A 25,424-nucleotide genomic window follows, 5' to 3' on the forward strand; every position below is an offset into this window, starting at 1 on the left:
GACTAAAAAGGTTTATGCTGCTGATGTACAGGCTGCTCATGCTGCATTGCCTGTGTTAATAAAACTGAACTGTCTCTAAAAAACGTTCTGCTTTTTAGTGGTCCCAGAGTTGCAGGAGTTGGCAATCTCAAACACATTTGCAGTCCCACAGGAAGTTTTCAATGTCTCTAGTGACGCATTCGCTTAGGTACTTAAATCCATTTGTTCTCGACAGCGACAGATCACATGCACATCCAGGAATATCGCTTAAGCGTCCCAAAGAAGCTGCCAATACAGTCCAGATTGTCCAAACAAGCTCCTAGGTTATCAGCATCCTTGATATCCGCAAATGTTTCCAGCGGTGATGACCTAAATTAGTCATGCACGTGGTGAGCGTCCTATTTGGCCGCATGAATCTGGTTTTGTCTACCAAGATCCAGCCTGCCAGATGCAAAAAAAAAAACTTTCAACCAATGGAGTGTTTATTATCAGGTTGTCAGGCAACAAGGTGGAAAAGGTGCTCTGTTTCAATTTGCCACTTGAGATCTATACCAACATTGTCTCCAGGGTGAGGGAAGAATGATCAAAAAAGCATTCAACACAAATAGCAGACCTATACTTCCTAGAAACCATTTGGCATGAAGGCAGGTCAATTCCAGAGTGCAAACAGTGACTCATTACATGCCTCATGAAAGGGAAGGAGAATCTCCTCTCGAGTCAGAATACAGAAGGTCCTTAGGCTTGTGTACAGACCGGACAGCCACAGGGGCAGTCGGGCCAAGATAATCTACAGCCTCCCTGACAAATTGAAGGCGTACACTTCACTGAAGGGTCTAGCATAAGTTTCTGCAAAGGCAAGCTCAGGATAGGTGACTGGATAGCTGGCATTCTTGGAGCCCCGAGGTCAGGACCTTCGTATCTGAGTCAGCATAGAAAGATGCACGGCTGTTGATATTCCCCAAGCAAATGCTGAATCATCTGGGGGATATGTAGAGCTCGAACACCCTGGGCCAAAATATTCACAATGAGCCAAGCTCTCCTGCTTGAAAAACCCAACAGGAAGAGAAATCCCTCTTGAGCCTGGCCTTGACTCGTGTGTCGCTCTGGTTGCTAACTAACACTCAAAAGCAGGCCTCAGACCTCAGCAGTGTAGTGATGGGCCCCAGAGGCAAAATAAGAGGGCCAAATACTGATGCCCGAGGACTAAGGCACCTGGCTCAACCACCTTTTCAAGAATAAGAGCATAGGGAGTACAGTGGACATCAGCAGACATCTCCACTTAGTCCAATGAAAGAGCTGGTTGTGCCAGGTTTATCTCTTGGCAAGCTAACTGCTTTAACGCCTTTCGGTTTGCATGGGAAGAGGTCTTGGTGTATTAAGGTACTTTCAACTGTTCCAGGGCAGGAATATCCTCCATTCCCGACACCAGGTCGAGACAGGTGTTATGTCCAAGCTTTCTCAGGTGGCGATAGAGTGACAGGCAGCTAGCAGAACATGCTGTAGCTCTGTCAAGCCATACATCCTCCTGTTTCACAACTGCCATTTAAATAGATTATTACACTGCTTCCTTGGTTATTGGGGTGCAGGTGGTCTGTGGAGTGATGGGGCGAAAGTAGTGGTTAGTTCTGTGACACCCGAGAGTGCAGATTCAGGGCAGTTCAGGTACTTTGAGAAGCAGTGCACTCCAGCTGTTTGGTGAGCGGCTGTGGTGTGTGGTTCCCTTCCTCTTTGGAAGGGTCATTGGAGCTGTAGTTGGCACCACAGCTGTTCTTGGGTGCTGCATCCATGGCCGATAACCCAGGAGGCGTAGTGCGGCTCATTTCAGCTGTTGAGGCACTCTGCCAGTGACTGCAGGTAGAGCATGAGAGCCGGCAGGCTCAGTCTGGCTTGGAGCATGGGGCTCAGTTAGTGCTTGCTCCTGGTCTCCGGCACCGGGAGAGCCGGATTGCTTCACCTATGACCTGGCGGTATGGATCACCAGATTTGCTGGCATGGCCTGGTGTGCAAATCTTCTCCTGCTAACCACTCTTGGGGGCGGAGCACTGCTCATTTAAACCCGGTTTACTGGTGTAACATTTTTACCTCTTGCCCTACTTTGCAGCCTTGACACTGATGGCAGAAAGAAGCAGACAGCCATTAGGTGAAAGGAAATAGCTTGAATACTGTTGCAACGTTTGTTGTGAGCTAATCAGGCAGGCATACGGAAGCAGCAATATACCCTTCCTAGGTAGGGCCATGTCTGCGTAAACAAGCACATAAATCAATTGCATAGCTTTGATGTATGCTACTCAAACATACTCTGCATTTATATAATCATTACAAAGATGAAAATCTAAGTTACTGTCCTTAATGTCTACACACCTTATAGCCTATTGTGTTGAAGACTTAGGACAGCAGAATGTTATCTCTTCAGCAGCCAAAATGATTGGAGTATGGGTCAGCTTGCCAAGAGATTGGCAGGATAGCCCATGATGCTTAACACTTGTTGCAGATTCTGTGGGACAGGTACATTGCAGCTCTTTAGAGGCAGGAACAGAAACATTGGATAGACCATAGCACGGCACCCTCAACTACAGTTCTGCCAAAAGATCACTCAGGTTGATTAGGATGGCAGAAAAAAAAACAGAAGCATCACGCATGGAGGTCAGGACTAGTGGTTAATGCTCATATGCAGATATAAAAACTTCATATTAGAGAGAAATAAGCAAATCTCCAAAAGAAACACTATTCATATATATGCAAACTGAATGGAAGAACTGCAGCAGTCACACAGAGGAGCTCATCACTGCAGGATGCCACATGTACCTACAAATCTACACGATCTGTCCCACTAAACAGTTAGTCATCAGGAAGCAAAGTACAGTGACTTCAAAGCCCGCTTGCGACGAAATAATGACTAGCCTCTTGAGACAGATGGGTATTGATTGAGGTTGTGGAAGATTGAGCCCAAATATATACTTTCGATCATATGTAGAAATCCCCTCTGCAGACTACAAACAGGGTTACATATGCCCAGTACCAGGTTGGCAGCGGTGCGAGACAGGCATCCAGTCACCTATAATTATTAAATCTTCAGCCTGCACGAGGAGGAAAAAGAAATTGGTGTCTATCAATTTCTGCATTTCGGGTCAATGCATGTAATATATTTGTATGTGGAGGCCTTTCTAATATTCATGCAGTACCCAGTCTCCGTGTTCAGTCTCATGCTAGAACAATTTGAAGAGTTTGCGGTGTCGTTGTGATTACAACTGCAGTAAATCACTACTGCACCTGCCCCCTGGTACTGCCTCAGCCATTGAAACAATTTACCCTGGATTGGTGCATTTTGCAACCTGGGCATACAGGTTAGTGGGAATTGGGAAGAGGTCTATGACAGAAATGTCATTAAGAGGTTACTGAACCTGGATAAATCAGTGGACTTCTGGCTTAGGTTTCCAATGTTGGCGATAGGAAGAATTCCATTTGCAAAAATAAAAATACTTTCCAGAGCGTTAAATGTTCTTATGGTATTTTCTACATATAGATTACCCAACAAATACAAGAAACCAATGAAATACAGCTACAGAAGTAAAGGAATAACGAAGTACCCCACGTGAGTTTAGACATTCTCATTGAAGGCTGACTTCGAGGCATACTATGCTGTATTCCAACTAGAATGTGTGGTTTTCTGGTTTGCAGCTGGCAATAGGGATTTTGGTAACTACATGTAGACCAGCTTTCATTGCACAGATATTGCTACTGAATGTACCATGTTATACCAAGGGCAAGCACTTCTGTTCCGAAACATGTTAAACTAAATAAAAAAAGACTGAATATGGATTATGCACACAAAAAGATACATATGCACATGCCCCTTGTACCAGGAAATAAGAGCCTGCAAGCTTTATTGGGCAGAGTGGATGGCCTGGAATCAAATATAAAGTGTTTGCACAATTATGCAAGGAGGGCACATTTAGGAGTTTTGATTTATTTTACACTGAAACAGGGATGGGCAGGACACAATTCTTTTGTGGATGATCGTCTAGTTGCTAACAGTAGAATATATTGGTTGGCATTTCCAGAAGCACCTTTTTATGGTGTGAATACTCTTATTACGTCGCTGGGACTAGACCAATGTGCAAAATGTGCACTCGCCACCGGCTGTGGTGTGCTTATTGACACGTGGTATATTAAGTTGTTTTTGCTACATGCATGGTTTCATATCTGAGTGCACTGTTACATATTGCTTTTGACGGGGATTAAAAAGACAAGCTAGGATTTGTACTAAAGTTGAAGGGGACCTGGCTGCTCATGAATAATACATATGAAATTAATGAAAATGACAGGAGAGTAGCCAATATGCGTCTTGGGGTTCCTAAAATGGCACAGAAAAGGTAATGGCTTGATAAACTACAATCTTTGTTTGACACTCACTGGGTGCATCCAGATTTTGAGTTGTTGGTTTTTACATTACAACAGCTTTTTAACTCTCATCCGAAATTCCCTGTAAAGTGGCAGTACGGCGGTCACAACCGTTCAAGGCATTGATCAAAGTGAGGTGCTTCAGAAAGAGCGGATAGTCAAAGGGGCAAAGAAAATGAAGAGGCATGAAATCTCTCCTTTTCCAGATCAAAGCCAAGAATCAATGCATATGCGCCAACAAATGCTAGCAATGTAGAAAGGCCCCATCAACCCTACATGCAAGCCAAGTTCAGTGTTTCATAAGAGGATTGCGATGTGGGCGAACTAGATACGTTCCAAGTCGTCCATGTATTCATCATGAACTATTATTAACCTAAATAAATTAATAGATTGGAATACACTAGGGTCACAGAACCTACAGGATAGTTTTCTGTTTTCATGGAAAAAAGAAGATTTAGAATATCTGGGAATAACAGAAAGAGCCTCATATTACAAGATAAATAAGACCAACATTACTGCATTATGGAAGTCTAGTGAAAAATCTCGCACTTTGGTGTTTCCAAGAAATGCCATGGTTGGGGCAGGTAGCATCCACGAAAAGAGCTCCTTCCAAGGGTGCTCTATGCAATCAGTGCATTGCATATCCAATCATAGGCTGACACCATCATATTTATCAGATAAGAACCGGGTCCATCTTCCAGCACAATCTTCATTCCACTAGTCAGTGGAATACATCTTCATGTATCTATGTTAAAACAGACTTGGCTTGCGATCTAGCTTCTGGAACTCCTTTCCCTTTGCAGATAAGCAACATCAATACCCGATTATCGTTCTGAAAACATGTTTTAGGTAATTTCTTTTTAATATATACTAGTTCCTTCTGTTCTCGCCCTTAATTCGTTTTTTATTAATGTCTGCATGCAGATGCAGTTCATTCTGTTTGGTTTCATTCAGCACACTATAAATAACAAAAACAAACATGCTGGGAAAGTAACCAAAGTCTGGAGAATGGAGCAGAGACTCTGGAGTCAGGGGTGAGCAGGGGGCCTGAGGCTGGGCGAGAGACCCAAAAGGCTGGGGTAAGAAGGAAACCGGAGGCTGCAAATAGGACCCAGGAGGCTGGGTAAAAGCCCTGAAAGTAGGTAATGAATCAAGAGACCCAGTGGGCTTGAAGGAGCAAAACACAGAAGGCCAAGGAGGGAAAGATCAAGGAGGTTGAGAGGAGACGGACCCAGACGGCCATGAGGAGGAAATCAAAGAGGAGCTGAAGATACCCAAAGAGGTAAAGGGGATTCCCAAAGACATGAAAATGAGAGGATAGCAGGGAACTGCAGAATCTGAAAAACTCCAATGGAGGTGCCCAAAGGGACGAAGGGTCGAGGGATTACAAGGAAAACATGAATTGTCCTAGGGACGGTGCCTAAAGAGTTGAATAAGGTGGAGAGGAGAATGGACAGCTAGTGCAAGAATATAATGATGAAAGATAAACAAAGGCTAGTAAAGCAGAGTGGGTAGAGTGTTCAGCAAGGTGGAGTGGAGAAACCTCTGGAGGCTTAAAGAAGAGTTGTCCCAAAAAATTAAAAATGGAAGGGGGGGGGGACCTTGGGTAAGTGAAGTAAAAGTAGGATGTGAACGGGTAGAAATGATGACCAGAAAAGGACTAGGGTAGGAGGTAGTACAGACATGTGTAAAAGGGCATTTTGGTGAAGAGAAGGTAGTGGACACAAAGCCAAAGAGCGACTCCTAGAAAGAAAGCCAACAGACGAAAATGCTTTGTGGGAGTGAAACTTGAGCAGAGAGGAAGGAAGTGGAGAACCTAGTGAGCCTGTCCCAGTGTAGGGCAGCCTGCAGATGTCCTCTGGTTTGACTGCATTGTAAAACGCCTACCTCTTACAACCCCACTTACAGAATCGACCCACAGGCTCCAAGTACAGTCAATGAGACCCTGTGAACTGTGGGAAGTGTGTGAACTCTTAAACAGAATGAGAACTGAGAAGAGACATCAAGAATGTGGAATATAGAATGCAGGAACCACTTAAAACAAGGTTTGTGAGCTCAAACGTATTCTGTGGATTTGCTGGGAACATCCTGCCCCATGGCGCACGGAGTACAGGTAGAACTTTTGCTAGACTGCTACTTTCACAAGACACTTTCTTTGAATAGGTTTTCCCGCAGCACTCCCCCACCAAAGAGAAGACCATCCTCACATGACATGGTTTGCAATTTCTAGGCTTTCAACCCTGCTACATTAATCACAGTGCTTGTATCACCTACATTCCGTTTATTCTGTATTCACTGCAAAGGCAAAGGGGTTTGTTAGTGTTGTATATACTGTTATTATTGCATATTGGTGTGTTTAAGTATATATATATTTTTACAGAACCTTGAATGTACATTCCTTTATTTTGGACTGTTGTACTATTTCTGTTTGGGTTACTACTGTTCACATTCACAACCCTCATGAATATAGCCTGCCCATGGCCAACGTTACTACAAAAGGCAAAGGAGGAATCTCCCTCGACTGTGCCCATTGCATCGTTCAGATTGGGATCACTGTTGGTTTGTAAAAGTGCAAGAGCTGAGTGGGTGTTTAGCCACTTTTCATCCTTGTACTCGAGCAGAGCAGCAGTCAGTTAATTTTTTCACAGTTACGCCATTCTTCCATTCCACATGCTCGACTGGTGCCTCAAAATCTGGTATTTCCTCACATATGGCTACAGTTTATCATCAGAGTAGCGTGGATCTCCCCAGCCTTGCTAATATATAAATAAAAAAGTATTCAACCCTTTTTCCCCCCGATCCTTTTGGATTAGAAAAAAAGGTCATTCGATCCTTTTATTTCGATACTTTGACTGGAGCCCTCTCCTGTGGGGTGCCTCAAGGATCTTGCGTATCCCCCTACCCTCTAACACCTACACCAAACCGCTGTTTGACTTCCTAGAATCCATCAGTATATTATATACCAATTATGCTGATGACAAGCAAATCCTCCTTCCACTCTCAGGCACCCTAAACACTGCTTACTTGACTATGCAAGCCTGGATGGCTACACACCGCCTCGGTCTGAACGACAAAAAGATGGAGATTCTTCTTGTAGGGGCACCCTTGGTGATAAAGAAGTTGAACCCATGTTATGCCTCCTTTAACTTTGATGGTATCCAGATCCCAGTTTACCCTGCAGTGAAAACATTGGGAATCTCGATGCCACTCTTTCCCTTACCCGACAAGTGAATGCTATTGCCTCTTCTGCTGCTTACATGATGAGAGATTAACACTTCCAGAACCTTCCTTTCACCAGATAGTTGCTGTACCATTGCATGAGCAGTGATTGGTTCCAGGCTGGACTACTGTAATGCTCTGTTCGTAGGCACCTCAACAGGCACCATCCATAAGCTGCAGGTTATATAGAATAACGCTCTCTGAGCTGCACTTAACATTCCCAAAGCAGATCACATATCAATGCGCACTGGTTTCCAATAAGAGACTGGATTATGTTCAAAACTCCACACACAGATGCCAATCAAATTCTGCTCCTCCCAACCATAAGCAGAAAATTAAGAAAGTCCAGTCTTCTAGACTTACCAGATCGGCCTATGCCCACGCCTTGCCCAGCCAAAATTCAAATGGGTTAAAGCTGGCGGATCCAGCTTCCCCTCCATGGCAGCCAAACACTGGAACGTGCTACCTCCTGCTGTGCGAGCCGAACAATCCTACTGGCCATTTAAGAGACCCCTAAAAACATGGCTGTTTGCCTATACAGAGACCTCCGTAGGTACCTGGACCAACCTGGTAAGCAATGCAAGTAATAGGTTATTTAACAGCACCTGGATGTGCCAAGGCTTAGCGTGCTTTATAAAGGAATAAATAAATACATTTCATAAATCACCTCAAACCCCCACACCCCGCCAGAAAAATTTAACATCACTTACTTCTACAATCAGGACATTCTAAAAAAGAAGAAAAAACTGAAATTAGATTAAATCACAGACAATAGCAACATATGATAAACATTCATTGTATTTAGCCCAACAAGAAACAAAACCCTTTATCTTGTCAAATAAAATTTTACCACAAAAATCAAATAAGAAATAAAACTCAATTCAAAGACGTATCCCAAGATCCTATTTGTTTGCTAAATGCATCCAACAAATAATTAGCCACATAAATATGAAAGTAAACCACCTCGTTCCCCCTCACTCAAGCTATGTTTAAACTGGCCTCTTCCTAATAAAGATGTAATAAGTCCCTTTAAAATAAATACAAATTCCAGTTTGAATTATTTGCAGATCAGCGGTAGAAGTTAATCCTCTCTACATTCCTGTCAGCATACTTATTACCTTTGTTTTATAAATAACCAACATAGAACTAACCGGATGACAATTAAGATTTACAAAAAACGATGTATTCCTCCCATCACTCGCATTATCTTGAGATTTTCTCTTTTCCATTTGAGGTGTTTTGACAAGTTATTTCTAAAGCATTTGCAAAGATAGTGTTATACACTCTCCATTTCGACAGAAACTTGCAACCAGGAAAGACTGATTACGGATGTCGGTCTTTCAGACAAATGTATAACATAAGCCTTTGTTTTATTAACAGGTAAGCCCTGCTTATGCATAAAGGCAGTAAAATACTGAATTTCTAAAGTGATAATGAAGAACAAGCCATTCGCATGGCATTGTCTGTGTATAAAAGCACAGGCAGACGCCTTGTGCCTATATTAGGATTGTCTGGGCTAAATCCTTTGGTTTTGGTAAGAGAAGTATAAATATAAAGATTATAAAGAAGCAGGACCAACTTGCAACCTTGTTGACCCCCTCCACTCCCCATCTCAAATTAAAAGCAGTCCGAAAGTTCACCATTCAAACCAAATCTTACAGCTGCACACAAGTCTATATATATTAAAGTTCCTCCTCGTAATGACTAGAGTGCTCATAGTCCATAGTACCCTTTTCTCCATCCTTGTGGGTGTCCCCCAACATGGGGACAATACCAGAACATTTGGCAGTGAAAAATTGAGCGTACCCTCTGGCGCCTCACCTCAGTCCCCTTTGAACACATTGGATGCTTAGATACTTGGCTACTCTTATACATATTAGCCCTTGGCATACTAGCGGGGGAAGGTGGATGGAACATATGGAGGAAAGGGGACTAGGAGCACTCTAGTCACTATGGTGAGTAACTTTAATTACTCATACAGCCCGTCCCCTTTTATCCATCACTGTGGGTGATACCATCAAACAAGAAACAGGGTGGAGCTGTGATAACCTTTCTCCTTCGCTTGAACTGCAGCGTGGTAGCCTTCTCATCGTGCTGTCTGCTATACTCGCCTTGCTCCACCTTTTATCCCTGTGGGGAAAAGGAAGGGCCACCAGGTAGGTGGGGTGAGGGGGGTGTGAAAAAGTAGGTGTGGGAAAAGGGGGCGGGGGGTTGAAGTGTCATATCCTACGGGATGGGATAGGATAGGATAGGGAAGGGAAGGTTTGTGCAATGGCGAGAATGACAAGGATGGAGAACAGAACATAGGGGATCGTGGGGACGTTGGTGTTCTGTCATAGCAGATTGGGTGTTCGGAAGATGACAAATCAGGGGGACTGGATTGGTAGGGTTTGTGAGGCAAATAGGAATTACCGGGTTTATAAGTATGAAGTGAACAGGGGGAACCGTGGGAATGGTAGTGTTTTGTCTGAATAGAATGGGAGTGCGTGAATTGTGACCAGAGAAGCGTAGAAAAGAAGGACCAGGTGTATGCGGGTACAGCACATGACTAAGGGGCTTTGAGAGAGACGGTTTCTGAATGGGACGAGGTTTGATATCCTAGGGAACAAGGTTATATACAGAGGGGTCGGTAGAAGGGGGTAAGTGAGATTCAACAGGAAGTAGTGAGGCAGATGTGGCCCAGCCCATAAAGGTCTCGGGGATCTCACTCTCCTCATCTTCTCCCCTGGTAACATACCGCTTCTCACCTGGGGCATTCCCTCGAGCATAACCCCGGGCACCCCTACTAGGTGATCCTCCCTTGCTCGACCACCCCCAGGGTTGGGATCTGAGCATGCCAGCACTCCCCTGACCACCTGAATAAGGGTTTCCCCCAAGGTCTACTTGGGAGAACAACCTCAGGTTTCTCACACCAACTTCTTGTTCTTCTGGGCGTTGGCCCTCGGCTTCGCCAAGACTTTTCGCGCCACCTGCAGGACATCCTTATGGAGATGGATGCCAGACCGGAAAGTGGTGTGCATAGCCAAGACCTCTGATAGTCTCCCGACTCCTCGGGCAGAGGAACCCCCAAGAACTCCGCTAGGCCCTGAAAGCAGTCATGAAAGGCCTTAACGGATGCTGAGGGTTCATCTTCCTGGGCGTCATCGTCCTCATCCTCCCCACACCCTTTTTTACAGACTGAGGGGAGTCCGAGCCCTGGGACACAGGTGTCGACGGGATCCCCACCAAGTCTGGCGCCAAAGACAGAGCCAACATCTGTTGAGGGGAGAGGCGTTTGTGGTATAGGAGGAGATTGAGGTGGCTGAAAAACCGTTAGTGCCTGGACCGGGCGAGGGACCAGCAGTGCTGGAAGAACAGGACAAGAACCCAGAAGAGGAGGACAGGGTGGCGCCACCTGCGGGATGACCATCACAATATCCTTCAGGAGCCCCTTCATCTGAGGGGAACGCATGAGGAAGAGGAAGTGCTCGAAGAAGTGGTCCTCACTAGCTACTTGGTCAACAGGGACACAGCCATACGAGGCGCTGGGCTTCCGTCCCAGGTCAAAGCACTGAGGCGTATAACCGTAAGGCTGCGATGGATAGATGTATGCATGAGGAGACCAGAAGCCTGTACCGTACAATCCGCTGCTGCTTCTAGTGGGAAGGGGACTGGGATCGTCTCGAAAGCCCATTCAATGGGCTAAAGCACAGGCAGGCCCTGAGTTGGATCCAAGATGGCCAAAGGCCTGGCAGGCTCAGCCACGGGCCCCTCTGCCATTTTGAAGCCTTGCACCCTGACCCAGCTGGGAGGGCGCGAAGGCCCTAATCCATGAGAGCCCTCAGACACAGGCGGAAGTGGAAGCATCAACCTCAGAGATCACTCTGGTAGGCGCCGAGGCTTCGGCCGGCTGGGTGTTATTCTCAACGCCCTGCCTCACAACCTCAGAGCGAGCTCCAGTAGACTGGACACCCTCTGCACATGTGTCAGTAGCCATGCTGGATTGAGCTGAAGACAAGACTCTTGGAGGTGCCACTCGAGAATACCTTACCCCTGGGGGTTGAAGAGGACAAACTTGATCACCCTTCTGAGGACAGCCCGGTAGGGCTCCTGAGTTTCTCAGCTTGGGAGCCGGTAGCCAGGATGGCCTCAGGTCTGCCCCCGCAGTGCCTGGAAGTGCTCCCGGGCCCCTCGGCTTGGGAGCCGGTAGCCTTAGAGGCCTCGGGCCTGCCAGAACCTGAATTCGAGGAACCCTGGGGAAGGAGTTGCCACGCTGTGGAGCAGTGCTGAACAGAGGGCCTACCTTGTCTTGACGAGAGCTCCTGGAGACAAAGTCCTTTAGGTGGGGCTGAGGAGAAGTCTGCAACATCTCCCTCCACTGCGACAACTGATTGTTCAATGACATGTGACTGAGAGACCTGCAAACCGAACATGAGTGAGTGGTGATCAGGCCCTAAACACTCAAGACAGAGTGCATCGAGGTCCTAGGTAAGGACTGAGGGGTCGCATGAGGCACATCTTGTGAATCCTCCTGCAGTTGTTCTGCCCCGGGGGAGGAGAGACACCAAAGGGAAGTTAAATAAGATTGATAAACAAAACAGGGAGCAAGCAGAAAGCCAAAAAAGTATTTGCGTTGGCCGCCAGGTCCAACACCGTCCGTGCAGAGAAAGGGACAGATGTGCGGCACATACTATACTAAATTTAAAGGGGATGCTCCATTTTTTTCACTGCCAAAGGTTACGGTACCGTCCCCATTTTGGGGGATGCCCACAAAGATGGAGGAAAGGGGATCCCAATTAACTCCACTGACCACATCACTGATTTGACAACATGGAGGACACATCCATAAAGGCCAAATGGACAGGTTCTTTGCAGCCTACTACTCATTTATTAATAATAAAGTGCAAATGTAGGCACTGCAGTTCAGTGCTGAGGCCCTCACGGATTTCAGAATGCACGTAAGTTAATACCCACTTGCTGTGATGCTCTGCATTATTCTTACCTGCAAAATGTTGCCAAACCGTTCCCTAGAGCTATCTAACATGGCTTTAGGAAAACAGTCTCCCTTTTTAAAGATATGTACAATAATACTCGTTTTTAAACTTTCAGGGGGATCATGCAAAGCCTAAGGTAGAATTAAAAGCATTAACCAAAATCATGGCCCACGGAACAGAGTTTTTAAACACATCAGCTGGGACCCCATCTGAGCCAGGACTCTTATTTGCCACGATCTACCCTAATGAAAATCTGAGTTTGATCACTCTATGACCAATACCGTTGCCCCTTGAGGTCCCCCATGTTTTCCCGCAAGTAGGCCAATGTTCCTTTATTAATCTCTTCCAAGTTCATAGACTAGAATACTCTGAATTTTTTTTCCCTCCAGATTTCAGCAAGGATGTGTGCTTGGGGGGCTAATTCAGCCATATATACAACAATATATTTGGCAATTGTCTTCTAACGACTTATTAGCTTTCTCCTCTGCCGCACAATGAAACTCCAGCCAGACCATTTTGCAGCTCTGTTCTCCTTTCCCTTATATATATGATCGGTTATTTATAACAAGCTTAATACCCAAAGGTTTCTAAGCGTGGACCTGGGGATCAACCTGTGCTGCTCTGTGTCTTGCTTCCAAGGCGAGCACGTTGCCCCTGAGCTATCCTCCCAAGACAAGGGCCAAGTTGTATTTTTCAGACTTTCTCATAACCCCTATTCTTTTTTCAGCTGTTTACAAGCATGATTCAACCAGGCTTTAAGCAATCTCGAATCACATTTTACATTTTACTTCTCCCAATGGTATTTATATGATCATATTATGCCAATTTGGGATGACAATTCAATTTCATTACAAATAATTTTAATTGGATCCTTTTACTTATTTTCTCAGTTTACATTAACACATGGCAACAATCCAGCAACAATGGAAATCATGTAAGAGAATTGTTGAACAAGGTGATTGTTTGCATCAGCCTTGAAATAGCTGAAGTGGCAAAACATGGTAATGATATCGGCTAGCTTTTGTATTCACTGAAGCATGTATCCAGCTACACATTTCATGTTCCAATTAAACTTTATAATTATGCAATGTGCATTCTTAACTAAATGCTAAACCGATCTCAGATGGACGAAAAGGTTTATTTATAAAAAAGAAAAGTTCCTTTATGTAGGAGACGCTTTAAAAAAAAAGGCACTTCTGGTATTTTGTGAGTAGCCTTGCGCTTTCTTCTCAAATTTGAACTACTACATTTTAAATTGTAACAGTCATTCGCAGGGAAAACATACAGCCCATATTTCTTATGGAGAATACAATTAAACACATTGCAGCACACCACATATGGCTACTAAATGTGGCTTGTGCCTTAAAATGGCCGCGCCATTAGATTTTTGCCTGTTATTTGGCCATATTGTAGTTTGGCGTTCTGCCTTGCCAGATCAGGAAATTCCATGTAAAATCATGCACTTGCCTGGGAAAGCTGCTGAGGTCACAGACTAGTGATGCCTTTGTGTGTAACCCAAAGATGACCCAAAGGTGTGGGTCTGTTCAGTTGCATTCCACAGCCGTGGTGCCAGAGAGTCTAGGTGTGGGGCATGAGTGAAACCCGTAGTTGTCCGTGATTGGACAACTACTGGCTGTTTGAATGGTGCAGATTCTTGCCATTGGTGGGCTGGACTTATTTGCAGCCTGGAGTTTGGATGACAGGACTCCTCCAGAAAAAATGGCGGCAGATCAGCATTGGACAGAAGAATCCCTGAGATGGCCAGCTGACTGAAGATCCAAAGAAAACTACTGAAGAATCCTGGCATCCCTTCCTGCGTCTGGCCCGGTGAAGCCCTGTCAGACTACCTGATCTCCAAAGACAAAGAAATGCTTCAGTCCTTGGACTGGTGGGGCCAACCAGTCTCAACACCTTTCTGAGGATCCAGCCGTTGTGAGCCTTAGTAAGTGTCACTGGACCACCCATTGGACTGAGCCAGAACCTTGGAACAAGTCAACTTCCCGCCAAGATTTAGTGTCCCAGAGTGAAGAGATCCTGTCCTAGGGAGGCTTCTGCAACCGCAAATGGAAGGACGCATGTCGTCACCTGTGTGCAGTGACCATCTATGGTGCTTGCCTTCCCCCATCCTGTGAAGTGTCCTGAAGAGGCCTGCATCAGTGAATCTTGCATATTTTCCACTGACCGGGTTTGCATCTTGCTACTGTACCTGACCGAAAGAAACCCTGCAGCTCCTGGGCACCTCTCACTGGATCCAATGGCAGGAAATCCAACCTCCAGGGACCCCCAAAGTCATCTGAAAAGATCAGAGCTGGGGTTGGGGGGGCACAATGCCCCATTTTTCTTACGGACTGGACTGCTTAAGATCGAGAATTCACTTGTGAACTCGTTCCATCATTTGCTGCATTATTTTACTTTAGTTGATCAAGATATTTAAATGCATTTAAGAACCTTTGGTGAATGTATATATGTTTATTATGGAGTTTTATTATGGAGTATTTTGCTTTAATATCACCTGTTAGTGTAGATGGCTTAGAATAAATAATTGTATTTTTATGCACAGCTGTCTAAATTCAATTGTGTGGGGGTCACTGAGGGCCCCAGACCCCACTCTCACTATCCTCAGAATAGAATCGACTGCTCCGTACGTTTACTTGGTTTGGGCTCTGGCAAACCTCTCGTTACCCTGTTCACTACAACTAGGGTGCGAGATTCTAGAATACCATCTTCACAGTTGTCATTAAGGTACTTTCAGAAGACTGCTCATTTCTATGAACGAATCAATCACATTTGTCTTTCGCCACCCCTCAATGGGTCATGTTACTGCAGTGAGGTATTCATTTGCCATTTTGTTTTGCTCACTTTTAGCAATAGCATTAATTTCACTTTGTGTAATAATCTGTCCAACTTGTCCCATCCCATGGGCTTCAAATGGTTCATATCCCCTCGTTTAACTACTTTAATTTGGTCTCCTTTCTCACAGGCTCAACGTATAGGTCTCTCCTCACCCTCTAGTCCAAGGCCCAAACTCGTTTTGCTTTGTGGGTAGCTTTTCAGAGGTTGGACCCTTTCTTCCAAGTTGTATTATCTCCAAGTCAGTGTTCCCACACCTAATAGATGCTCCTTCCTCCACTATTTATGAAGAGACACGGTTCCCTTATTTCTGCAAGAAAGAGCTTACTAACAAGGCTTCATTCTGCAAATGTTCATGTTCTCGTTTTGGTAAATTGCTCTTAATAATGGTATGTGGAGTGACATTTCGGGAGATTATTACAAGATCTTTTAACACAGGTATAGTTAACCACCTTGAAATGTAATGGAAAGAACGCTGATCGCATTTAGCATGATCTCTAAAAATATCTAGTCCTGGACACCCTCTTAAGTAAGTCACCATTATGGTTAATTTGTTAACAGCAACTGGAAGGTGCCAGCTGAGGTATTCCTTTCCCGTGAACGATTATGTGAGGCTGCTGATCCCCCATCAAGAGGCTTCCTGTTCCAGGGTCATGTGCCTCCAACCTGCAACACTTGGTGATACATACTCTTCAAGTAGGTCAGTACCATCCACCTTCTCCAGATCACAGCTAGATTGGACTGATCCCAACCTAGTCCAGGGTCCATAGATATTTCCTCATGAAACCTTCTGTTTTACATTTGTGCTTATCAGCATTAAAGAATGACCAAAACTGTCAGCTAGCAACATTGGCCAAAAAACTGTGGAATCATTCATATTTATTTATTATCGGGGTGCAGGCTGACCCAAACCTTTTCTAGGTCAAACTGGTCAAGAGCTGCATCAAAGTGTGCCAATTTGTATGTCATAAACTACGGCTCCGACACATCAGGTTCCTTATTTGCATTTGGCCAACAAAGCGCACTTTTAATAAAACATATAATAGTACCTCATTATTGTCTTCCCTGAGACCATTTCCTGTTGGATGGCCAGTCTACTTCCTCTTTCTACACCCTCGAAAATACCTCCAGCTTCTAATGGGACATCATTGAAGTGATCATCGCCACTACATAAGAGGGTAACATTTTGAGAAGCACTCTCCACCAGGAGTAGATTCCTCTTTCCGGATTGATTTTACCAGAGTAATTAAGGAAGAAGGAATAGGGAAAATAGAAGAGTATACAGAGGTAGTTTGATGGACTGCAATTGATTAAATCTGCACCAGCCCCCCCTCTATTCTAGTTTTCCCTTTTCCTTATATTGCTACGTGTACATTGTAGAGGTTCCTATGTTTCCCTGCAGTTATTTGGGCTTCCACAAACACACCGGTGAGTCTGTTCCAGAGGTAAGAGTTAATAGCTTCTGTTGAGCATTGCCAACTCCTCTGGTTGTGTAATGGTGTACTGCTGTGTATTTGTTATTCATGAGCATGTGAATCCATGCCAGCCCCAATGCTGGAGAAGGAACAAGTTACCTGTAACTGTTATTCTCCAGCATGGGTCTGGCATGGATTCACATGCAAACCCTCCCTCCATCCCCTCTGCGGCTCCTCTTGTTCATGCTGCCACTTCACGTGCTTACCAAATCTGAAAATGGCTGCCAGAGGAGGGGCTTAGGGAGAGGGCTGTCATTGGATGGGGGCAGCATGACCCAGAGGGCAGTGATTGGGTTAGAGGAGATAAACAGTTTAAGTGAAACTGTTTTTCTTTTTACCGAGGATTCCCAGCCTGACTGGGAATATTCATGGGCATGCAAATCCATGCCAGACCCCATCCTGGAGAAATGATATGCTAAACAAGTTTGTGTATACTAAGAGCACATAAAGCAGCAAACTGCTATAGAGGGTTGTCAATAAACAGTGAAAAACAAGCAATGAGTCAAGACTCGGGACTACCACTCCGCCTCATATAAAAGTACTTTTCTCCCCCCTTCCTCATCTCACCTACAATACCTGTACAGGTCACAACTGCCTCTAAGGGCATCAATATGCACCAGTGGGCCACTCAGCAGACTGAACACTAGATAACCAGGACACAGCAGCTTCTAGCACAGTCTAGCGTTTCAATGCTCGGGTCTCCGCATAATATAGAGCAGTCAGAGCGTTCACACAATCGCCTGTTCGCCACCCAAACCACACGTCAGGCCACACAATATGTCAAAGGGGTTTCAGAGATACCGCCTTCGAGTGCTGCACCAGTCAGGTCTTTATCAGTCTCCAATTATTGATAGTCTGATTTATTGAGCAGGTCTACTTTTTATTTGTACACTCAAAGCTTGGGGAGCGAGTGTAGGATGCAGGAAGTGGTGCATGGTTTGCGTCACAGAATGCAATTCTTTTCACTTGTGTTTTTAAATATGTTTCATATAAACAGAATTCTTACATTTTTAAGACATGCTCGTGTTTCTATCTTTCATCAGCCTTTTGCAATGAATGTTAATAAATTAATTTATGTTTAAACTTTTGACTCGCTCACAACCCTGTGTTTTTTTCAAGGTGAGTAAACAAGAAGCAAGCCAAAGGTAAAGGCAAAAGGAAGGTCCAAGGAGTGGAAACTGAGCTCTGGAAGAGCCAGGCCTTCAGGCAGATTGAATTTGAGACGTCAGCTCCAGACAAAGAGCAAAAACGATTGACTACCACTGCTTGGCACCAAAAATTGAAAACTCACTGCACTCTTCAATATACTTGCAGACTTTTAAGATGCAGGTTCCACTTAATGTGTGCTTCAGGGTGAGGGCAGCTGAGTGGTAATCTGGAGCCAAGAACTTGTGGACAAGGACTGCTATTTCATTTGAATTCTCTTGATTAATTCACAACGCTCTGCCCTTAATTGAATTAATTCCGACCCGCCGCCCCTTTTCATTAATTCTGACCCCCCGCCCTTAAATTAAGGAATTCGGTCCCCTCTGCCTCAATTTAATTAGTACTGACCCCAACCCTTAACTTTAATCAATTAATCCCTATCCAGTAACTATCGTATGTATCCCTTTAACAACAACAACAAAAAGCAAGCCTCGCAAGAGGAAGCCATTTCGCTTCCCACCGCCTCACCAGGTAGACCCCTGCACGGCAAACTACAGTTAAGTCCAGGCCTTTTGGCCAGTACCCCGGACAAAGCCACTGCCACCTAATTAATGTATCCAGACCCAACTGGCCCCAATTTAATTAAATCATTCTGACCCCTCTGCCCTTAATCTTTATTAATTCCGACCCCTCTGCCCTTAATTTAATTCCAACCAACCTCCCTCCCCTTAAATTAGTAATGACCCCTGCCCTGAATTTCACCCTTAAAAAAAGAAAACGAGATACCCCATTTCCGATACCCATCTAGAGACCCTCCCCAAACCGGCCACCCACTCAGCCAACCCCCGATTGGTGCTGCTGGGTGTCACTACCCTTCCAGCACTCTTACTGGACCCTCCCAGTGAAACAGGCAAAGGGCAGCAGATAAGGGCGATTTCAGTGGGCCTGTTCGCCTGGCGTCATGCACTGCAGCCCCACCTATCCAGAGGACTACAGAAAATGTAAGGGACTACACAATATAATTCTAACACATTTAGTTAACTCCGTTTTAGGATTTAGCCACACTAGAATTGCACTAACTTAGCCAGACTAGAAGGGTACCAACTTAGTTCACGCTGCTTTGAATCTAGCCCCTCTAGAATTGTAATAATTTGGTTAACACAGCCTTTGCATTTAGCCTCAATAGAACTACACTGATTTGGTGTCTGCTCCTGTTGAATTAAGCCGCACTAGAATTGGACCAAGCTAGACAACTCAGCTTTTGAATTTAGCCATACTAGTAGGGTACTGATATGGAGTCTACTGTTTTTGAATTTAGCCGCACTAGAATTGGACCAAGCTAGACAACTCAGCTTTTGAATTTAGCCATACTAGTAGGGTACTGATATGGAGTCTGTTTTTGAATTTAGCCACACTAGAATTGTACCAATTTAGTTTTAGATTTAGTTCAGGCATACGCCGCTACAAACCATACACCTGGATCAAAGCAAACACAGGACAATAAAGAATGAAGAACCAATAATAAAACTACTAACACTAGAAAACTAACCACTCCCTTTCTCTTCACACCTCTTGCGTACAGAACAAAGCAGCGGGCTGGTGAAACTGCAGACCCCTATCTAATCATACTACAAACCCAATACCTACAGACAGCCAACAACTCAGACACTGGGCGTCACCCTTACAGACACAAGCAGCCCAGTGCACATAAAGCACACCTAGTAAGCGTGCACGCAGAGATGCCAGTTTCTCCTAGTCCTAGTTTCTCCTAGTTCTGCACACACCAAGATGCGCACAACCTCTATCCTATTTTTTTTATTTTTATATTGGTTTGATTAAACCTTTAAAAAGAAAGAAAAAACAGAACACATGACAAATCACATGGAAACCCTGACCCATCATTGTATGGTCAACAACTGATCGTCATTTTGCTGATAATTATCTTTAAGTTATTTTTATGGGAGAAGGTGTAAATCTCACAAAGTTACTGATTTCAGAGTTATATTCTCCGCGTCTAAGCATTCTTTTTGGATTCAGAGAACACCACCAATGCAAGCATCACTGGTCTGTGTAATCCGTCAAACAGGGCTTTCCACCACTCTTCTACGGTTAGAATTTGATGCTTGTTAATAATTGGATCGGAGGTCGTTTTTCTGTGTTGAAGAAACGCAGGGCAGAACATCATCAAGTGTTTCAAAGTCTCTTTGGGGGCACCACAGAATCTACATGTTAGAGACATATCAGCAAATTGCGTCCAGGTGCTTAAGCGTTCCTTGGTTGCCATTATATTAAGCCTAAAAGCTCTCGAGTGGTGATCAGCAAAGCAAGTCAAATAGGTTTGCAGCTGGCCGTAGGCTCTTGCTTCTCCAGATAATCAGTTTTGCTTTCAGCCTTATTGATCCAGTCTGCTCTCCACAGTTTTTTTCTTAGCTAGCTCTGGATTGTCGATCAGTTTGTAGGATAATGTCGTACTGATCCAAGATGTCAAGACAGAGTGCATTCCATTTTGAGAGAATCGTATACGTTTTACCCAGGTGCGGTTTGTGTAGTGTGCGGATCTGTGGCGATGGAACCTTTAGCATTGTTTTTCTAAAAAGGCTCAACAGGTTCCACGAGACTCTTGCTTGTATTGAAATGTATCCCAGTTAGTATCTTATGCAGACCGTTGATAATCCCTTGGGCAAATGTAGCACTCTTGTCCAAAAGATGTTTTCAAGGGACTTCCATAGTGAGTCTGGACATCCAAAAGCATGTTCTCTGCCATAGATAAGGGCTGCGATAGCTTTTTGTTGGAAGAAGGGGATGGTTGGCTTCAATGAGAATTTCCCATATTTTTTATTTATCAAACTTGCTTGGCATGCTAGCTGACGACATTTACTTTTAGATACCTCAGCCCATGGTGCATCGTTCCTGCTTGCACTAAACTTCATACCCAAATAGGTGGTGTTTTTCACAATCTTGACTTGTTCATTGGCAAGATACCAGTTACATTTTTTTTATTCCTTCTGTTGCTTGTCAATTTTTCAAGGATTAGTATTTCGCATTTTTGTTTGTTTATGTTCAGCCCATTTGCTGTTAGATAGGTTTCAAGAATCGTGAGCTTCCGCTGGAGCCCTATTGGTGTAAGGTCAATTAAGATGAGGTCATCAGCGTATGCCAGATAGTTAATGTAAGAACTGTGGATTTTTGCCGGAAATATGTTTGCACCATTAAAGATGTTGTTACTGTCCGATATAAACAGATTGAACATTATAGCTGCCAAAGGGCATCCCTGTTTGACACCTTTAAAGGTGTTAATCGGAACAGATAACGTGCCTTTTCCGTCTAGTCTGATTTTGATAGTAGTGTTAGAATGTAACTCGCGAATAGCAGCTAGCAGGCTGGGTGGACAATTCCATGTATTTAGTTTTTTCCACAGCAGCTCTCTGTTTATGCTGTCAAACGCATAAGAAAGATCTATAAGGGCTGAATAGACTTTGGTGTTCGCTCTGTGAGCTTCCTTTTTCAGCAGGTTTAGGAGTAGCAGGTTCACTCCACACCCTACCCCCTTTACAAAGCCTGCTTGTCTTGGGTCCACATGGTTCGATTCTTTGGACCATTGTAGTAGTTCTTGTTGGAGGAGGGTTGCATAGATTTTCCCCGAGCATGTCAAGCAAAGCAATCGGTCTGTAGTTTTTAGGGTTCTTTCGATCCCCTCTTTTGCAAATTGCAACAATCACAGCGCTCTTCCATAATTTTGGGGTGGTACAGCACTTGAGTATTCTGTCAGAGTGACAAAGAAGTCAGCCCATTGTTCTGGGTGGCGCTTGATGGTGTAATTAGTTTGGCCATCCGGGCCCGGGGCTCGAGAAGCATTCATGCTTTTAATTACTTGGAGGATGTCATCTCTTCGAACACTAGGTCCCAGTGAGTCAAGGTTGGCGCTTTCCATGCCTCCGTTACTTCATCCCTACAAAAAAGGTTGGCATAGAACGACGCCCATTCTGTTTCTGAAACTGAATTTGAATGTAATGCATTTTGTGGGGCTAAGTTATTTATCAGCCTCCAAAAGTCGGCAGTGTTTTTATTAGCCAATTTAGACAGCATCAGTTCAGTGTCGTTTTGAAGCATAATGGTCTTGTCCGACTTGATCCAGTTCTTATAAGTTTGTCTAATCAGTCTTCTGCATTCGAGGAGGTTAACATTCGGCGTTCTTTGGGCTTTTCTCAGGTCGAGTCGCATCAATCTTTTCCGTTGTAATATTTCTAGATCAAATTTGTGTTTTGGATCAAAGTCCACATGTCTTAAGATGTTTTACGTTCTTTAAATTGAGACAGCAGGTGTTCCTATTCAACGGACTGCAATAATGATTGAAAGTCTGATGTAATTGTGTTTACCTCATTATCTTGTAGATGTAAGCGAAGCCTACATGCACCAGTTCTGACAGCGTGTGGCCAAGACTCTTGTTCGTGTTCGGTGTAGTAGCTGAATTTTAACTTCACCATATCGTGATCACTGTGAGTCATTTTGATGACTTCGAGGTGAGTTGTCTTTGTGCGGATAGTTTGATACAAATATGTAATCCAGTATCCAACTTTGACAGGGCTACGCCAAGTCGCTTGAGCTGGGATATCGCTGGTTGTGTTGCGGTTCAGCATCATTAGCCCACGCAAGTCCATCTCAAGGCACCATTAATTTGATAGCTGGACTTGTTGGATGATCGTTTTCCTGTTGCCTCTGGCTCGGTCATGCTGTGTTATGCAGTCAATATTCAGGTCACCACATATAGATCATCCAGATTTTCTTTTTCAATTAAATCGTCAATCGTGGCTGAGACTTGGTCAATAAATGTCACCCCTCCTGTTGCCGAATGATTCCAGTATAGGTTTATGATATAAAGCAAGGGAACCTGGGGATTTTCTGAGTGGGATGAGCTAACAACGGAAACTTGGATATGTGCAGAAATGTTCACTGATCTCTCAATCCTGAGTCCAGAAGCTTTCTTCACCACTAATAGCAGGCCAGCCATGGGTCTGCCCTTTGCCTGCTTAATGGCTGGAGTCATAGCTGTCTCAAAGCCTTCAATGATTGGAGTTTCGGATAACCAAATTTCCCGTAAGCAGATTATACCAAGGTCTTCTGCCCAAGCAGTAGAGAAAAGATGCAAGAAGCCTCTTGTGTTCCAGGAGCCCATTGAGCAGCTCTTGGGGCTACAGTGGGCCTGGCGTTACTTATCCTGGTTCGTATTTAGGGCTCCTGTTACCCAGGTCCAGTCGTTAGCCTTTTCTTCTAAATTGGCGGCAGGCTCTACTCCATCACGTTCAGAGCTTGATCTTTGGGCCCCTTGGATTGTTATCCTTATCAGTTCTTCCATCTGCGATTTCGCAGATGAGACAGAGTTTTTAACTCAGGACTGCCGACGAGATCTGTGCAGTGACTAGATCTTTTGCTGCTGAAATTTTGCCCCTTTCAGTTTCACAAGCAGGCACATTGGCTGTGGCGTTTCGTAAGGATCCGGACGGAGAATGGTCAGCCACTTTGGAGATGTCAAATCCCAATGACATCAGCACTGGGCCAGCCTCAAGCAAAGTTTCCACAACCAGTTTAGATTGAACATGTAATATCACAGCATCATTTTTATTTCTGTTGAAAAATTCCACCACTTTCAAGTCCTCAGATTCAATCGCTCTGAGTGTAGGAACAAGATGACAACCACAATACGTTGTGCCGGTCCAGGATTAGGTCGTCTGAGGATTCAATGTGTTCCAGTAGTACCTGATGTAGCTGTTGTGTTTTTTGGGTAGACGAGTTAGCCTTTATTCCGACAATTGTTTGGGGCAGAATTCTCTTAATTTCAGATATTTTGGCTTTACTGTTCATGGTAGCTTGTGTAGTATCCACCGGTTTGAGTGTGTCGTGTTGAGCATTCCACAACAAACCCTCGCTCCCTTGTGACTTTCTATTGGTGGAGTCTCTAGGATGTTAGTTTGTGACACGTGTGGCTTCATGCGTCAAAAGTGCAGAGGCGGCCAGCTTCTTTCTTTTTCCATCAAGAGTCATGAACATTACGGGAGGTTGAAGATGTTCCTCTTGTGTAGAAGGATGACGACTTCGCACACTCTTCTCGCCATGTTAGGTGGGGGCAGACTCATTTCTCTCAGAGCACCTTTCCCGGGCAACGTCGGGATCGATGATTCAGTTTTAGCATCATGTATCTTGGGCAATGGTTGTTGCAATTCGGAGGGGTTTACGCCTATATTATAAGGAGGCAGCCCTTTGTCCACACTTACGCCCTCATGGCTTGGAATGACTTGTGGGTCAGTTCCAACATCTTGCGGGATTGGTTCGGATTCAGTTGGGTCGGCATTATTATCGTCTTCATATTTTGACATATTCATCAGATCCGCAGAGATGTCACTGGAACTTGGGATGACAAAGCTTCGTCGTTCACAGAAGTTCCATCTTTTACATTCCTTTTCGATTTATCTCTTTTTTCATTTACGACTGTTTTGTTTAGTGTCACATTAACTGTTTTAATGTTACGTAAAAATTTGCGCGAGTCAATTCCTCGTTTCCTTCACTTTAAATATTGATTTTTGGATTTTTTTAAACTGGCACCTGTCAATTGAGGTGTTGATTGCTGATCTTGAATATTAGCTGGTTTTTTTAATATGTTGTACAAATCGGGTGCGGTGTCATTTCCTTCAGGCATTAAGGGTGAGTTACATGTGTTAATACTCTGAGGATTTAGGCAGGTATTAGATGTTGAAGCCATTTGGGGGTCTTGCAAGGCCAAGTTCCCTGCAGCTTGGCTCACTTTTAAGACTGCGCTGAACTGAGAGGATTGCGGATTATCGATCGAATATGGAGTGTGGGCTTTCGGTGACATAGGGGCTCTCGCTTCCTTTTCCGCAACAGATGTCACAATGGCATCTTGCTGAAGGGTCGACTCAGTTAGCAATGACTTATCTTGGGTAAGAATTACTTCATCCGTAGGCAGGTACTCAGGCATACCAGTGTCTATTTGGGACCTGTTTCAAGGAAGACGTCCCTGGCTTCTCCAAGTCTTTATTCGGTGTAACAGATGGTAAGGTCTTTTTGCAAGGTTAGCTTGAACCGGGGGTGGAGAAGATCGACATTCGGCACATATGAGTTTCGCACCCGAGGGATTTTCCCCTTTTGTTGGAAGCTACTTCGGCTAGCAATTTTTTATCCAAGTTAGCATTTTTGGTGAACTCCGCCAATGTATCCAACGCCCAGTCAGTCTTCTTGTCATCCCATACAGTGCCTCCTTCTGGGCACTGTGTATTTTCAAAAGTCAGGAGTTTACTGTTCATAGAAGAGACCAGGCTGGAGAGATCTTTAATGTTCTCATTAAAATGTTCATACATCTTAATGAAAG

The 25,424-nt window shown here is 44.4% G+C and overlaps 1 protein-coding gene across 1 annotated transcript in view; it reads right to left on the minus strand.

The window, feature by feature from the left end:
* Positions 1-25,424, minus strand: part of HPRT1 (hypoxanthine phosphoribosyltransferase 1) — a 574,116-nt gene that overhangs the window by 233,357 nt on the left and 315,335 nt on the right. The window contains exon 5 of the mRNA XM_069612824.1: positions 8,310-8,327. Within this exon, the coding sequence (XP_069468925.1) occupies positions 8,310-8,327 (18 nt within the window). The remainder of the gene's footprint in view (positions 1-8,309; positions 8,328-25,424) is intronic.

Source organism: Ambystoma mexicanum, chromosome 5p (genome assembly GCF_040938575.1).
Source record: "Ambystoma mexicanum isolate Mex_15411 chromosome 5p, UKY_AmexF1_1, whole genome shotgun sequence".
NCBI lineage: Eukaryota > Metazoa > Chordata > Amphibia > Caudata > Ambystomatidae > Ambystoma > Ambystoma mexicanum.